Here is a 16410-nt window from a genome sequence, read left to right as displayed (position 1 = left end):
ATCCTTCCTCTCTCTCTACATCCTTCCTCTCTCTCTACATCCTTCCTCTCTCTCTGCATCCTTCCTCTCCCTCTGCATCCTTCCTCTCTCTCTGCATCCTTCCTTTCTCTCTGCATCCTTCCTCTCTCTCTGCATCCTTCCTCTCTCACTGCATCCTTCCTCTCCCTCTGCATCCTCCCTCTCCCTCTGCATCCTTCCTCTCTCTCTACATCCTTCCTCTCTCTCTACATCCTTCCTCTCTCTCTGCATCCTTCCTCTCCCTCTGCATCCTTCCTCTCTCTCTGCATCCTTCCTCTCTCTCTAGATCCTTCCTCTCTCTCTACATCCTTCTTCTCTCTCTGCATCCTTCCTCTCTCTCTGCATCCTTCCTCTCTCTCTAGATCCTTCCTCTCTCTCTACATCCTTCTTCTCTCTCTGCATCCTTCCTCTCTCTCTGCATCCTTCCTCTCTCTCTACATCCTTCCTCTCTCTCTACATCCTTCTTCTCTCTCTGCATCCTTCCTCTCTCTCTACATCCTTCTTCTCTCTCTGCATCCTTCCTCTCTCTCTACATCCTTCCTCTCTCTCTACATCCTTCCTCTCTCTCTGCATCCTTCCTCTCTCTCTACATCCTTCCTCTCTCTCTACATCCTTCTTCTCTCTCTGCATCCTTCCTCTCTCTCTACATCCTTCCTCTCTCTCTGCATCCTTCCTCTCTCTCTGCATCCTTCCTCTCTCTCTACATCCTTCCTCTCTCTCTACACCCTTCTTCTCTCTCTACATCCTTCCTCTCTCTCTGCATCCTTCCTCTCTCTCTGCATCCTTCCTCTCTCTCTGCATCCTTCCTCTCCCTCTGCATCCTTCCTCTCTCTCTGCATCCTTCCTCTCCCTCTGCATCCTCCCTCTCCCTCTGCATCATTCCTCTCACTCTGCATCCTCCTTCTCTCTCTGCATCCTTCCTCTCTCTCTGCATCCTTCCTCTCTCTCTGCATCCTTCCTCTCCCTTCGCATCCTCCCTCTCCCTCTGCATCCTTCCTCTCTCTCTGCATCCTCCCTCTCCCTCTGCATCCTTCCTCTCTCTCTGCATCCTTCCTCTCCCTCTGCATCCTTCCTCTCTCTCTGCATCCTTCCTCTCCCTTCGCATCCTTCCTCTCTCTCTGCATCCTTCCTCTCCCTCTGCATCCTTCCTCTTCCTCTGCATCCTTCCTCTCCCTCTGCATCCTTCCTCTCTCTCTGCGTCCTCCCTCTCCCTCTGCATCCTTCCTCTCTCTCTGCATCCTCCCTCTCCCTCTGCATCCTTCCTCTCTCTCTGCATCCTTCCTCTCCCTCTGCATCCTTCCTCTCTCTCTGCATCCTCCCTCTCTCTCTGCATCCTTCCTCTCCCTTCGCATCCTCCCTCTCCCTCTGCATCCTTCCTCTCCCTCTTCATCCTTCCTCTCTCTCTGCATCCTTCCTCTCTCTCTGCATCCTTCCTCTCCCTTCGCATCCTTCCTCTCACTCTGCATCCTTCCTCTCCCTCTGCATCCTTCCTCTCTCTCTGCATCCTTCCTCTCTCTCTGCATCCTTCCTCTCTCTCTGCATCCTTCCTCTCCCTTCGCATCCTTCCTCTCTCTCTGCATCCTTCCTCTCCCTCTGCATCCTTCCTCTCTCTCTGCATCCTTCCTCTCCCTTCGCATCCTTCCTCTCTCTCTGCATCCTTCCTCTCCCTCTGCATCCTTCCTCTTCCTCTGCATACTTCCTCTCCCTCTGCATCCTTCCTCTCTCTCTGCATCCTTCCTCTCCCTCTGCATCATTCCTCTCTCTCTGCATCCTCCCTCTCCCTCTGCATCCTTCCTCTCTCTCTGCATCCTCCCTCTCCCTCTGCATCCTTCCTCTCTCTCTGCATCCTTCCTCTCCCTCTGCATCCTTCCTCTCTCTCTGCATCCTCCCTCTCTCTCTGCATCCTTCCTCTCCCTTCGCATCCTCCCTCTCCCTCTGCATCCTTCCTCTCCCTCTTCATCCTTCCTCTCTCTCTGCATCCTTCCTCTCTCTCTGCATCCTTCCTCTCCCTTCGCATCCTTCCTCTCACTCTGCATCCTTCCTCTCCCTCTGCATCCTTCCTCTCTCTCTGCATCCTTCCTCTCCCTCTGCATCATTCCTCTCTCTCTGCATCCTCCCTCTCCCTCTGAATCCTTCTTCTCTCTCTGCATCCTTCTTCTCCCTTCGCATCCTTCCTCTCCCTCTGCATACTTCTTCTCTCTCTGCATCCTTCTTCTCCCTCTGCATCCTTCCTCTCTCTCTACATCCTTCCTCTCTCTCTACATCCTTCCTCTCTCTCTGCATCCTTCCTCTCCCTCTGCATCATTCCTCTCACTCTGCATCCTCCTTCTCTCTCTGCATCCTTCTTCTCCCTCTGCATCCTTCCTCTCTCTCTACATCCTTCCTCTCTCTCTACATCCTTCCTCTCTCTCTGCATCCTTCCTCTCCCTCTGCATCATTCCTCTCCCTCTGCATCCTTCCTCTCACTCTGCATCCTTCCTCTCTCTCTGCATCCTTCCTCTCTCTCTGCATCCTTCCTCTCACTCTGCATCCTTCCTCTCTCTCTGCATCCTTCCTCTCTCTCTGCATCCTTCCTCTCTCACTGCATCCTTCCTCTCACTCTGCATCCTCCCTGTCTCTCTGCATCCTTCCTCTCCCTCCGCATCCTTCCTCTCACTCTGCATCCTTCCTCTCTCTCTGCATCCTTCCTCTCCTTCGCATCCTTCCTCTCTCTCTGCATCCTTCCTCTCTCTCTACATCCTTCTTCTCCCTTCGCATCCTTCCTCTCCCTCTGCATCCTTCTTCTCTCTCTGCATCCTTCCTCTCCCTTCGCATCCTTCCTCTCTCTCTGCATCCTTCTTCTCCCTCCGCATCCTTCCTCTCCCTCTGCATCCTTCTTCTCGCTGCATCACTCCTCTCTCTCTGCATCACTCCTCTCTCTCTGCATCACTCCAGGGTACAGGGGGCTTCAGAAGAGCAGGAGACCTCAGTTTTCTTCTCATCAACATCTTCATCACTGCACACAGCAGTTTCATGCTGTGTTAGATGTTCAGCATGACAATAATAATGACGTGTATTTGGTACATTTTTTCTTAACTTTTCTGTAAAAAACAAACAACCCAACAACAAAAACCATTATGTAAGAGACCAAATGAAGTCAGCCAGAAGCTAATCAGAAGTTAATGTACACGTCCATCGGTCTGTGGAGCATCCGCCGGTCTCTACAACATGTCCACTGGTCTCAGGGACGCATCCACTGGTGTCTACGACATGTCCGCCTGTCTCAGCGACATGTCTGCCGGTCTGTGGGATGCATCTGCCAGTAGATATGGGATGTTCATGAACGAATGAACCCCCCTTCCAGCTAAAAATGACTGAATGAATAAATAAATGAATAAATAAGTAAATAAGAAGTAGTACAGTTGAGTAAAATGAAAATAAAATAAATATTTGTGACATCATAGAAGTCTGATGTCCAACACGCTCCATTCATGTGAAGCATCGATGGACAGAGAGAATTGTTTGGAAACAAATACTGTGAGTTCTATTTAAAACATTTACTAGAATTTGCTGTGACTGCTCAGGTTTATCCTTTTTTATTTATATTTTTCCTATAATGTTTTTAATCTTGTATAGTAGATTTCATATAGGTACATATTTTGATTGTTTGTCATTCTTATATATTGTGAAATTTTGTAAGATATTGTGAGAACGAGCCAGTCTTTTTAATGGCTCTTTGAAAGGACTGGCTCCTCAAGATCCGGCTCTCTTCAAAGAGCCATAAATCCCATCTCTATCTGCCAGTCTCTAGGACATGTCCGCCGGTCTCTAGGACATGTCCGCCGGTCTCTAGGACATGTCTGCCGGTCTCTATGACGTGTCCACTGGTCTCTGGGACGTGTCACTGGTCTCTACGACATGTCCACTAGTCTCTGGTGTAAGATACCAACCCACTGACAATCCTTTTTGTGCCCAAAGGTACAATCAGGTACTTTATTTTACCTTAGCTATGCTCTGTGTTGTCATTAAATACATTAAATTCTTCTTTGTTCCTTTCGCTGGATGAACGTCAGCTATTCTGCTCAATACTGCCCCCCATGGTTTCCGGTGGTACTGCTCTGTTTGCTGTGTTTGAGGAAGGACAGAAAAGCCCTGTTCGTTTAACATTGAGCATAAATCTACCCTTACGAGTTAAAGCAGACCCTAGTTGGATGGTAATGTCAGACATTTTTTCCAGAATGAAAAAAAAAGTGTTTCACTTTTGTTGACTTACATTCACGTTCCTTCCATCATCTTAGATCTGTGAAACATAAGAAGTTACATTGGAATTTATTAGAAAAAGAAATAAATATTATGAAAAGAAAGACTGCTACAATTATTAATGCGTTTACATTCAGGTTTTCCTTGTTGCTGCAGCAAAACTGCCAGTTCGCTGTGTGAAGAGACATACTCTCTGCACTCATTTATCCTACTAGAGATAACCAGCCAACAACTTAATTAATTTACCTGCATCTCAATCACATGCTTCACTAAACTGGGTCAGAGTTATCAGAAGCAGACTTAATGTAGGGAATGTGTCTACTCTGGCTGTTTTAAAGAGATGTGTGGAGAAAGAGGAAGGCTGAGGGATCAGACACTCAGTGGAAGGGGACCGGCATTGTAGAATTTGATTTTTGGAGTCAGCAGCCGTGGGTATCCCGTTAAGTACTCTGAGCTTAGGACTCAAAAAAGCGACTGAGCTGCTGGGCCGAGACTTGGCAGCAGGAGAACATGACCTCAGCTGCAGGACGATGTAGCTCCAACCACAGGTTTCTGTACAGAAGAATAACACATACAAAACATGCAACATAAAAATGATGCAAACAACTGAATCTCTATGATAATAAAAACAAAGAAATCCTATAAATATTACAGCTAAAAGGCATTTTTAATTTGAGGCCAAAAATATGTAAAAAAAATAATAAATCCTGAGACATGAAAAGAATATTTTTTAAAAATTAAGTTTTTTTAATGCTCAAAAACTTGTGAGAAATTTGTGAAAAACTAGATTTACTGGAAGGAGGTACGTAAGTAAACATCCCAGAGCCGCTGAGTCCTTCAGGCTAAGACCCTGTGTACAAATAATAAAACTATGTGAATTTTTCATTTTAGGATTTTATCATCTGCGATAAATAGAACGAGATGATGAGAATCTGAAGATGTCCCTCTACACAAGGCTTAAACCAAAGCTTGATAACCTTTAATGTTTAATTTTATTCAAATGAATGAAATATTGAAATAAAGCCTGCTGCTTGCACAAGTTTACTTCAGAAGAGCAATTGGGGTGGATCATTACGTTCTTAGTTTTTGTCAGGCCTCTGCATGGCTTTTCCGAACACGGATCTGCTCCATCCTAGCGATGGAGATCATCTTGTAAAACTAGGGGTTGAAGGAGACTTCCAGTTCAATAAAATCGTTTTTTTTTTTTTTAGCTCAAGCATTTTGAAAGCCTTCCTTCGATAGAAGGGCAAAGTTATTGTTAATTCTCAACATCCACATATGGTTAAAGTCCAGTCAGGTTACAAGTTTAATTTGTAGTGATGGAACCTCCTTAGTATCTCATGTCAGAAGATGTGCAGAACTGGAAGATGCCAAAAAAAGATGTGAAGGATCCTTCGTCAGTTAAAGGAGATACTAAGTCAAATATTCTACTAAGTTTAAGTTTAGAATAATGCATTCTGTGTACTGAGGGAGATGGTATTTCTTCTGAAGGTGAGGTAAAGAGGCAAGGGTGTCACGAATATAAAGATCTTCAATCTTCAGTCCTTTCTCGCTCCATTTAAAAAAAACACTGTCCATAATTCCTGGTTTAAAATGAATATTTTACCCTAATGGAGCGGGTAATAAGATAAGAGTTTTCCCTATTTGATTAAATATTTTCAGTTTCTCAAAGTTTTTAATTTAAAAGTAGGCTTTATTTTAGCAAAGAGCAACACTGTAATGTTCCTACAACCACTTTTTAGAAAGCTTATTTGGCCAATCATAGAAAGAAGAAGCAGCTTCTATTTCCTGATATCAGCCCTAAACTTATCCATCGCATCCAAAACATTTAGTTTGAATAAAAGATTAGAGTTTTTGGAAATCTTGAGACTGAGGTAAGTAGATAAGACTTATATTTACTTTACTAAATGTAATAGAGTTAAGAAATGTATGAGTAAGTTATTTGTTAGGGGCATAAAGTCAGATTTGTCCCAGTTTATTGTAAATCCTGACAGTTCTTCTAAATGAGTCAGTGTAGTTTTTAAAGATTGGGAACTGAAACTTCTGGATCTGAGATGGATATCAATAAATCATCTGCATATAAATTAACAAGGTTCTCATTAATCTGGATGATGGGATGGTTTCTTATACTCTCAATAGAGTTCCTCCCCAGCCCCAATTGTCTGAGAGTCTCAAACATGTAAGGCCTTTCAATCTGGTCATATGCTTTTTGAGCGTCAAGCGATAAAGCAGCAATTTGTGTATCATTTTCAAGAGACTAACGGGTCTGTAACATGCAGGGTTACTCTTCCCTCCCAGCCTTCAGAAGCCGTCTGGGCCAGCAGCCTTCCCGGACCCTGACTTGCACTCAAAAGGTCTGCCCTTGGGATTGGGGTATCTATTTCAACCTTTAATGCAGTGTCCAACTGAGGAATATATAAATGGTCCAAAAAGATTTAAGAGGAGATTGCTAACACATTTAACCCGTAAGAGTAACATTTTGGTTGAATTTATGGTATAAACTTTGCTCAAAATTCTGTTGAACACAATCTGATACTTGTCTTCTGTCCCCTAATAGAAACCCAGAAACAAAAAACCATTTTATAATATTTTTAATATGTCACATGGTAATAAATGGTAGATATGCCCCCCCCCCCTAAAAAAAAAAAAATTGTTAATTTCTGTGTTACATTTTGTTAAAAGGGCCAAATAAAGACCTCATATTTACAAAATTGGACTTTTCTTACCATTTTTTTCATGGGCCGGGCCCTAACAGCATATGATAGTATTATATTTAGTTCATATTTCCCTTTCAAAATCTTTTTTATAGCCAGTCTGTCAAAGGGAGGACTTTTATGTTTCTGGTAGCATCCTTTCAATACTAAACTCTTATCTAGTTTCTTCTTCTTAGAAGATTCAAATGACCTTTTATTACAACGTTGAATGTTTCCCAGAGGGTGGAGTCAGAGACTTCCCCCTTATCATTAGTGATGATAAAATCTATGTATAACTTTAAATGTTTAATAAAAGCCTGATGCTGCAGGAATGGATTGGACAGAAGCGCCAGCTATATTTTATATCAAGAAGGTAATTTTAAAATGACTGAGACTGGACAATGGTCAGACTCAACAATATTAAGTAGAGTTAGTTCAAAGTTCAAAGGATATCAGAAAATAATCAATTCTACTATAAGTTTTATGAACATGAGAGTCAAATGAGTATTCCTTATCAGTAGGATGCTGTAGTCACCATACATCTACTAAATTTTAAGTTTTTATCAGATTGTTCAGATTGTTGACGTATAGCTGGAGGGGGTTTTGTTGAATCTAAATAGCAATGGCAATATTAGAAGAAGATGTTGGTATTAAGCTGAAAACCTTCAGAAAAACATCAGGATTGCTAGTATTTGATTCATATATATTAAGCATTGCTACTGGAAGGGAGTGTAGCTTGAAATCATTAGATGTCTACCTTGTGGATGTGCAGTCATAGAAGCTAGATGGAATGGTGAAGTTTGTTCTTTCTAAACAGAATGGCACCACCTCTGGCTTTACTAGTGAATGCTGCTTGATAAACCTGGAAAATCCAATTTGCTCTCGGCCTTCGTTGATGATTGACATTGATGAGCGTTTCCTGGGGGCAGAATGATGTCAGGTCTCAATGATTTAAGATGTGAAAAGACCCAACCTCTCTTAATTATATGTCCTAAGCCCTTTACATTCCAGGAGATCACTGTTAAATTATTCGTGCTACTACATGCATTACTGTGCTATACTGACTTCGTACCTCAAATGATGACGCTCTGATATCCACCTCAAACAACACAGAATCAACTGGAAACTAAATATAACACAACTTACGAGATACACATAAAAACACACAAGAGCCAACCCATGAATAACACACCCCACCCACCAAGCACTTCCCCAAACGAAGCACTGACGTCCGTCTAGACCCGGGAACACTGTGCACGTGACTTGTGACTTAGCCAACTCGCTATAAGAATGATAAGAAGCGAGCTGCTCTACTTCGTGGCTAAACATCACAGCCCCCAAAAAGTGAACTAATATGACAGTCTCTCTTAATAGGAAATAATAATAATATTAATATTAATAACAACAACAATAATAATAATAATAATAACAACAGCAACAACATCAACAACAACAGCAATAATAATAATAATAATAATAACAACAATTATTATTATTATTATTAAAGACAAAACAATCAATAATATATAATAACATAATAATATATAATCCTGCTCCCTCCGCAGATGTATTTTCCTTTTCCTGGTAGAAGTGAACTCGAGCAATGACTGGTCTAGACCTGGCTCCCTCATGGGGTGGCGGTGTACCCTCTCAGTGGTCACCGGTGATTTGAAATTAATGCCTCGATGAATTTTGCAGGTCTGAAACTTCCTTCCTTTTCTGAGATCCCAATTATCTTAATGTTATTACTTTGCGACCGGCTTTTCAAGTCATCCACCTTGAGCTTGAGCACACCAGTTTCATCCTCCAGGTCGGAAACTACCTTCTCAAAGCGGCTTAAGTGGCTATCCTGGTCTACGACTTGCTTTTCCATTGATTTGACCTTCTCTAACTGTTCTCTTTGGGAGCTCTGTAGCCCCTGAAGAATTTGCTCCAATTTAATCAATCGTTAATATGTTTCAAAATCTTATCAGGGACTTTTTCCCAGCGGTAGATCCTCCATATCGCTGTTGCTCCAATCACATTTGGGGAAGTTAGCATTAGCTCTGCCGCTATTAGCTTCAGCTGAAGCTGTGGACCGTGGAGGGGGGTTGACAGATTTCGATGATTTCTTCGGTGTGTCGTGATGTGAGCCTGGTCACTGAAATTATATTAAAGTCAACTATTTTCTCAAGACAACAAAAGTATAAAGTTGGCATGGAGGAGCGTCCAAGAACAGGTCTACTCCGAGTGATGCTCACTATATCTCAGCATTTAAAAATTCTTAAAACAGTGTTGTAAGTAGCTCATTCATCGAAGACAAGTCAGCTCAAGTTTTAGCAAATTCAGTGAAAATCATTAACTGGACAGGTTTCAGCACCATGAACATCCACATGCTTTCTTTAGACAAATAAAATCCTGTAGATCTGTTAAGTTTATGACAACAGTTATTCACAATAATCTTGTAGAAATGTATGTGGCATTAAGGAAGCGTGTGATAAAGCTTAGAAATTACAGAATAAATATAAACATCTGTGTGCGACATGCATGTATGCAGTTGTGTCCAAGACTGAATAAGAAGTGGGGGCTCAGTTCATCTCTTAGCAGGGACAGTCATGTTGCAGTGTGTAGGAGTCTGACCCAGTCCTGCAGCCTTACATAAGAGCAGACATAATGTCTTTTAATCCGGCCTTTGATGTTCTGCCTCTTTCTGCTCATAACCCACTTAGAGAAACATTCAGTCAGCATAGCAACAGCACTCAGAAACATCACCCCCCTCATTTACTAATAAGAATTCTCTGCCTGGCAGATTATGTAAGTGATGTCCATGAACACCTTTAAGTGCTCAATGCATTTCTAGAAGACTTGGCAAAGTCGCACTGTTATGATTGTTCTCACAGTAACAAGCAAGCGTTAATGAACCGGTCCAATGTTCCCGTCAATGATGACAAGCCTGATGATCACTGACCAAGATTACTGCAACAATCCAAAGTTTCACTCTAGCATTTCAGGGTCCAAGCGGTTTCCGGATTGTTTGACAATAAATATCAATACTGTATATATAAAGTAGTTAAGTGGTCCACAGACAGTAATACTGAATAATGTCCAACACCCTCGGCCTGTTGACAATAGAATGATTTATTTTTTTGTTTTGTTTTAATATAATATAATTGTCATAATATATATATGTTCTAATATTGAAATGAAGGTATATAGTGAATACCGTCATCCTATCTCAGCTGTATAAATGAAAATGGCAGCAGAGTAATTATTCTTCCCCCTCCCTGAAATAAATGTCTTTTTCTTTTTTCTCTTTTTTCTCAGAAAGCTACCTTGGTGAATACAGAGGCAGATGAAAAAGAGCTGAAAGAAGGCAGCAGCACAACTGAGAGTCACAGCTTCATCTCTGTCACCATGGAAACCATTGAACAATCAAAGTTGGTGATGGACTGTGAAGTGGAGGTCGTGGCTGATTCACCTGAGTGCAGGAAAAATAACAATGATGAGCTAGTATGGTTAGAGAAAGACGTATCAGCTCCCCAGGGGGAGGCGGGTAGCTCTTCATCAACCGACATGAGTGAGATTGACAAGCGTGACAGCTCTGAGACCAGCGTTTGCTCTGAGACGCCTCCTCAGGATCAAAAAGAAGCTTTGATAACAGAACAAGGACGTGAAGAGCTCAACAGGAATGAATCAGTCACGTCTTCAGTGTCTGATACCCCCTCCAGTGTTGACAGCGTATATGAGAACGAGGCCCACCGAAAGAGACGGGAAACACCAGAACAGGATCCTGAGCATGGACCTGAACCAGAACAGGATCCTGAGCATGGACCTGAACCAGAACAGGATCCTGAGCATGGACCTGAACCAGAACAGGATCTTGAGCATGGACCTGAACCAGAACAGGATCTTGAGCATGGACCTGAATCAGAACAGGATGCTGAACCCAGAAAGGACCTAGAACCAGAACCTTATCCAGAGCCCAAAGAAGATTATGAGACGGAGCACTACCCTAGCCCAGAGGAAGAACCTGAACCAGAACACAAGAACAGCTTTGGAATGGAACATTACTCTGACCCAGAGCAAGACCCTGAACTGGAGCAATACTCTGAGCCAGACCCCGATCTAGAGTGGTGCATTGAGCCAGAACCCGAGGCAGGTGACAATTTCCTCAATCCGGAAGAAGATGCTTATCAAACTCTAGAAATGTTTCCAGATGAAGGCCCCGAGGCCGATGAAATCATGTTTGAACCTCCTTTTAAAGAGGAGTCGATATTGGAGCAGTGCATCAGAGAGGAAGTAATGTCCGATGTGTCGAACGAGTCCTGCCATCAGGACCCCAATGAAATGGATGAATGCCTGAGGGTTGAGATTGCAGCAACTTTGTCAGATAGTGAGGCAGATGAGAAATGGAGAACAATATTCTCCTCCTCTATAAATAAAGAAGATGATGATTCGTATCTGGACAGTCTTCAGCTGAGTGCCCAGGACCTCTTTGTACAGAAAGTTGACATGACAGACTTTGATGAACAAGACGGCAACAACTTTGAGGAGGTTCGTTTTGAGGTCCCTCAGGTAGAAGAAATCCTGGAACAACCTGAGGACATCATTTCCTTTCCCACACCTCCACATGAGGTTAAATACAATCCTTTAGGTCTTCAAGGTTTATCCAAAATTTCTGAAGATGAGAGTGAAAATTGCAGAGATGCTAATTACAACCACCAACAGAACATCAACGCTGATCCAGCCAAGAAGCTGCCTAAAGACTTCTGTGTTATACAGGAGACAAAGAGCGAGAATGTCAGTACAGAGCATGTGGACTTCCAGCTGGCTCGTAAACAGTGGAGAGAAATGGAAGAACAAATGAAAAACAAGATTATCATACCAACAACCAAGCAGCCGAGTTTCCGTGGCAGCCACAGCTTCATGTACACACCAGTTCGTAACATTGACAGGACGCACAAGAAAGCACACGATCTAGAGAGTTTAAATCTGGTTGGAGATTACCCTCACACCCAGTTCAGCCCTTGCTCGGAGGATTCTGGGCTGGATGACTCCAGTTACAGGTCCCCAAACGATGACCTAGAAACACCCATCGAAAGGGAGATCCGTATATCAATGGAAAGGGAGGAAATCTTCAAAAGAGAGAGGGGGCTCTCCAGAATGGGCAAATCCACTGACTGTGCTCCATCACGAAGTATCCCCAGATCCATCAGCACTCCACTGACACCATCATTTATTATCACCTCCTCGCCCAGTAAAGAACCACTGAAACACGAAGTGTCAGCAAACAACGTCATCATTCTCGAACCGAGGAATGACTTTACCTCCAGCCCCAAGCACGGCAAAGACAAGCCACCAACTCGGTCTGGTGAGTGGTGCTCTGAAGACAGCTCTTCCAACCTCATCATCCTCGAGACATCCAACCTGATTATTCGCAGTGCCTCGGATTTCTCTCTCAACAAAGCCTGTGACCAGCCTCAAGAGAAAATGTTCCTCAACAACCCATTTTTCAAACTGCGCTCCAGAAGCTCAGTATCACTGGTGGACGAAGAGATAAAGATGGTGAAGAAGAGAGAGGAAGAGCTGAGGAAAGAGAGAGCTAATCTGTATGGAAAAGACAGTTTTGGTGCAGAGAAGATGTCAACCCACATGGACACTTTGGCGTTTGATAATTCAGGTAAATCAGCACAAAGTCTGCATGAGGCTGTTCTGTGTTTACAGCAGTAATCAAGCTAATCAGGTGTGTTTTTGTTTTCAGCTGATGCACCAGTGAAGTGTAAGTCGTCCCCCTCATCACCAATGAAAACAGCCTACAGGATGGATCGATCTGTTTTATCCTGTGATCACCGAGTAAGTTTCTCCTCAAACTCTTTAAAAAAGACTAAATTAACTAATTACACTCAAAACATGCAACCAGAATTATGTAAGTTCTGTATTTTAGAACAAAAATGGCAGCATGTCTGGTTGTGTGAAACATCCTGGAGAGTATAGGACAGGGATCACGTCTTGGACCAGGTCCAGTTTCCCTGCTCCAACACACCTGATTAAAATGAAATTAATCCAACAGCCTATGACATACGGGACCCCTCACAGGAAGAAGAAGAGAAAAGGAAGATAAAAGGGAGTAAGGAATGGGGAGGAAGGCTGGAAAGATAAGGAGGGTGGAAGGCTTGACGAAAAGACAGCAAATAGGAGCAATAGTGAAGGCAGAATGGAAGATGTTGAGAACAGGGAAAGGGTAGGGTTGAAAGAAGTGGGTATAAGAAGGCTCGCCAGATGATTAGGTGATGTAAAGTGCTTTGGGTATCATTCCAGGTACAGTAAGGTGCTATATAAATACAGACCATTTACCATTACAGGTGTGGTTGAGACATGGCCCCAGTCATGAACCTAAGTTAACTTATTAGCGTCATTAAATTAATTGCACTATGCCCTTTCCCCTTCCAGCACATGTAAGAGGGAAAGATGGAATATTCAGTTCTTCCAGGAGTTTGCCATGTTATTACTGGAACTATTAATGCAACATCAGCCAATGCTCATGAATTCAGCATGTCTGTAAAAATTTCAGAACTGCAGCTTTAATGCAGCTTTAACAAACCACAGGTCTCTGCGTTATCTGACAAGCATAAACATCGCATCCCCGACCCAGAGAGGACCCCCTTCTCTTGCTGGGTTGCAGATTTGGAGGTACTGATCCTAATCCCAGCTGCCTCATTCTCGGCTTTGAAACACTTTGGTGAGAGTTTAGGATCACAGCAAACACCAGAAACCCAAATGAGTCCACCAAACTGGACCCTCTCAACAGCCCAGCTGCCCCTAACAATTCTGTTGTGGTGGTGTGCATCGATTGGCTCAGCTGTAGGTGGGAGGGTGTGGTTAAGGGAGCAGTAGCAGGTGGAACATCTGACAGCTGTAGCTACTTGCTAATCGCTGTGCTTTTATACTGGCAGTAGCGGGCTGAGCCTGGTCCATACAAGAAGAAGATGCTGGTAAAGCCAGTGAGAGGCTGGCTGTCTTGGAAAGACACTGAAAATATTGAAAAAAAAACATTAAACTTATTTACTGTGTGTTTGGTGCTGGTCTGCTGAAGCGAATCCTGGAGAGCAGCAACAATGCTACGTTCGCCATAAAAGTTACGAACAAATTCTGTGACAAAGAGGAGCCTTGTGGAGTCCAACCCGCACTGGAAACAGATCTGACATACTGTTGGGGGACTGAACCACCCTTAGCAGAAGGGCTGGTACCTCATACTCCTGAAGCACCTCCAAATCTGAGACCATGGTTTTCAGCTGGAGAAGGGTATAGTGTTTTCTCTTGGTCGGGAATGAGGTCCTGCCCCAAGTGGAGGGGTTCAAGTATCTCAGGGTCTTGTTCTAGAGTGAGGAATGGATGGAGCAGGAGATCTACAGGTGGATCGGTGAGGGGTCTGCAGTGATGTGGACTCTGCATCCGTCTGTCGCAGTAAAAAAAAAGCTTAACTGAAAGGAGAAGCTCTCGAACCTCACCTATGGTCACCAGCTGTTGGTAGTGACTGAAAGAACGAGATCACGGATTCAAGCGGCTGAAATGACTTTCCTCCACAGGGTGGCCGGGCTCTCCCTTAGAGATAGGGTGAGAAGCTCAGTCATCTGAGAGGGGCTCAGAGTAGAGTCGCTGCTCCTCCACACAAAGAAGATTCAGATGAGGTGGATTGTGAAGCCAGTCAGGATGCCTCCCAGGGAGGTGTTCTTCCCAGGGGAGGCATGTCCCACTTGGAGGAGATCCTGGGCAAGACCCAGGACAAGCTGGAGAGACTACATCTCTCGGCTGGACTGGGAACACCTCAGGATGGATGGATGGGTGGATGGGTGGATGGATGGATGGATGGACTTTACTTTTTTTCTGATGCTGTATATGCAGATGTTTGTTTGAGAAATGTGAGCTGGACCACATCAAATGGTACATGGCAGCAACACGCCATAGACATGTCTAACCTTTGGCTCAACCCAAAGAAGAAGAAGAGAAGCGTGAAGCATCTGTTGTCTAGAATCATCACCAAAGACTGTCCACTACATAAGCCCAGAGTCCTCCATGAAAGTATAGGTCGAAGATAAATGAAAGCAGTCACCTGACAAACATTTTTCTATGGAAAAACCTGTCCAGAGATGAGAGGACAGACGAGACTCATCATCATGACGGAGGTTAGATTGTCCAGTTCTGCTGAAGACCATCAAAGAATCTGAATTTTATTCATTTATAAAATAACTTTTAGAAAAGCAGCCACAAATTCAAGAATTTCAGGTTGCAACTCTCACAAAAATATAGCAGTGAAATCCTGGAGGGACTGGATATTACCCTGATTTCCAAGCTGTGGATTAGATTCATAACCAACCTTGATGCTGTTATTCTGAAAAACAGAAATAACACATTTTAACTAGAGTGTTTTACCAACATTTCACCAACTGCCAGCTTCTACGTTATTCACCCTTTATGGCTTAAATTGCAGCTTTAGAGTTACCCTGCTCTTCAGAAACTGACACAGCAGGCTCAGCATCAAGCATCAGTATGTTTAGGCTCCCTCTGGTTAGTTTTTGTAGAAGAGGAGCAGCTGCAGTATAGTAACACAAACATTAAGAAAAGTTGTTTTCTAGTAAATTTGCAGTCCTCCTTCCATTCAGTAATGGTACGGTTACCTTCTTTAGTGTTCTCGTGAAGATTTGCTCTCAGAGAAATGGACAGCAGAGTCTCAGAGGTCTCAACCTAACATTGTTTTTCAGTTTCCTGAGGCCTACGCTGGAGGAAGACGCAAGAGTGCCATGGCTCTGCGCTGGGAGGCGGGAGAGTTTACAAAAAATGACTGAGGTGGTGCAAGTCAACAGTTCATCAGCTGTCAGTGCTGTTTTCGTCCCAGTTTGAAGCAATGTTGCTGTTAGTTGTTTCCTGTGGTGGCATAACCTGATTTCAGCTTCTGTGATGCTTACGGAAAAACTGTGGGAATGTTTGTGCCACATACGTTTCCACCCGGCCATTTACAACTGAAACACAGTGTTTTACAGAGTGGATATGATTAATGATAGAAGTGAATGTGGGAACAGGCTGAGCATTACCACAGCCTGACAGCCACGAGGATTTGACCTTTTTCAGTCAGCTCCAGCTCTTTCAGGGCTACAACCTCAGCACACACACACACACACACACACAAACTTTCTATTCATACAAAATAACCAATAAAATGCTTTTATTTGACTGTCACTATGAGTCTTGGTATTAAACGAGATAATCCTCTATGATCTGTGCGTGTACTAAAGTCATAGATGTTACAGAGTCCAGGGGCTGTCGGCTTATGTGTAATGCAATAATTTCCAATGACTTTAAGCCCGTGTAGGCTATCTCTTCTCTCCTGACAATCTCCTCAAGCCAGAAGCCCAGAAACTTAAAAAATGCACCTGGAAAACAAAGAAGTGAAATTATTTTAAGTGATAGAAATATTTCACAAAGC

At 43.4% G+C, this 16410-nt stretch overlaps 1 protein-coding gene across 2 annotated transcripts in view; it reads left to right on the top strand.

Annotated features, from left to right (window-relative positions):
- The window catches only part of palmdb (palmdelphin b), an 84777-nt gene extending 68817 nt beyond the window's left edge, over nt 1-15960 (top strand). Inside the window, exons 6-9 of one of the 2 annotated variants that reach the window (XM_041968158.1) lie at nt 10254-10715; nt 10746-12609; nt 12691-12782; nt 15689-15960. In XM_041968158.1, coding sequence (XP_041824092.1) covers nt 10254-10715; nt 10746-12609; nt 12691-12782; nt 15689-15772 — 2502 coding nt within the window. In that variant the 3' untranslated portion in view covers nt 15773-15960. Of the gene's footprint in view, nt 1-10253; nt 12610-12690; nt 12783-15688 lie in introns of both variants that reach the window. The other variant, XM_041968156.1, reaches the window with a different exon arrangement.
- Nucleotides 15961-16410: the final 450 nt, after the last annotated feature.

This window comes from Melanotaenia boesemani, chromosome 18 (assembly GCF_017639745.1).
Source record: "Melanotaenia boesemani isolate fMelBoe1 chromosome 18, fMelBoe1.pri, whole genome shotgun sequence".
In the NCBI taxonomy this organism is placed as follows: Eukaryota; Metazoa; Chordata; class Actinopteri; order Atheriniformes; family Melanotaeniidae; genus Melanotaenia; species Melanotaenia boesemani.
Note: the sequence above shows the minus strand (reverse complement) of the source record. Positions and strands in the feature narration are given on the sequence as shown.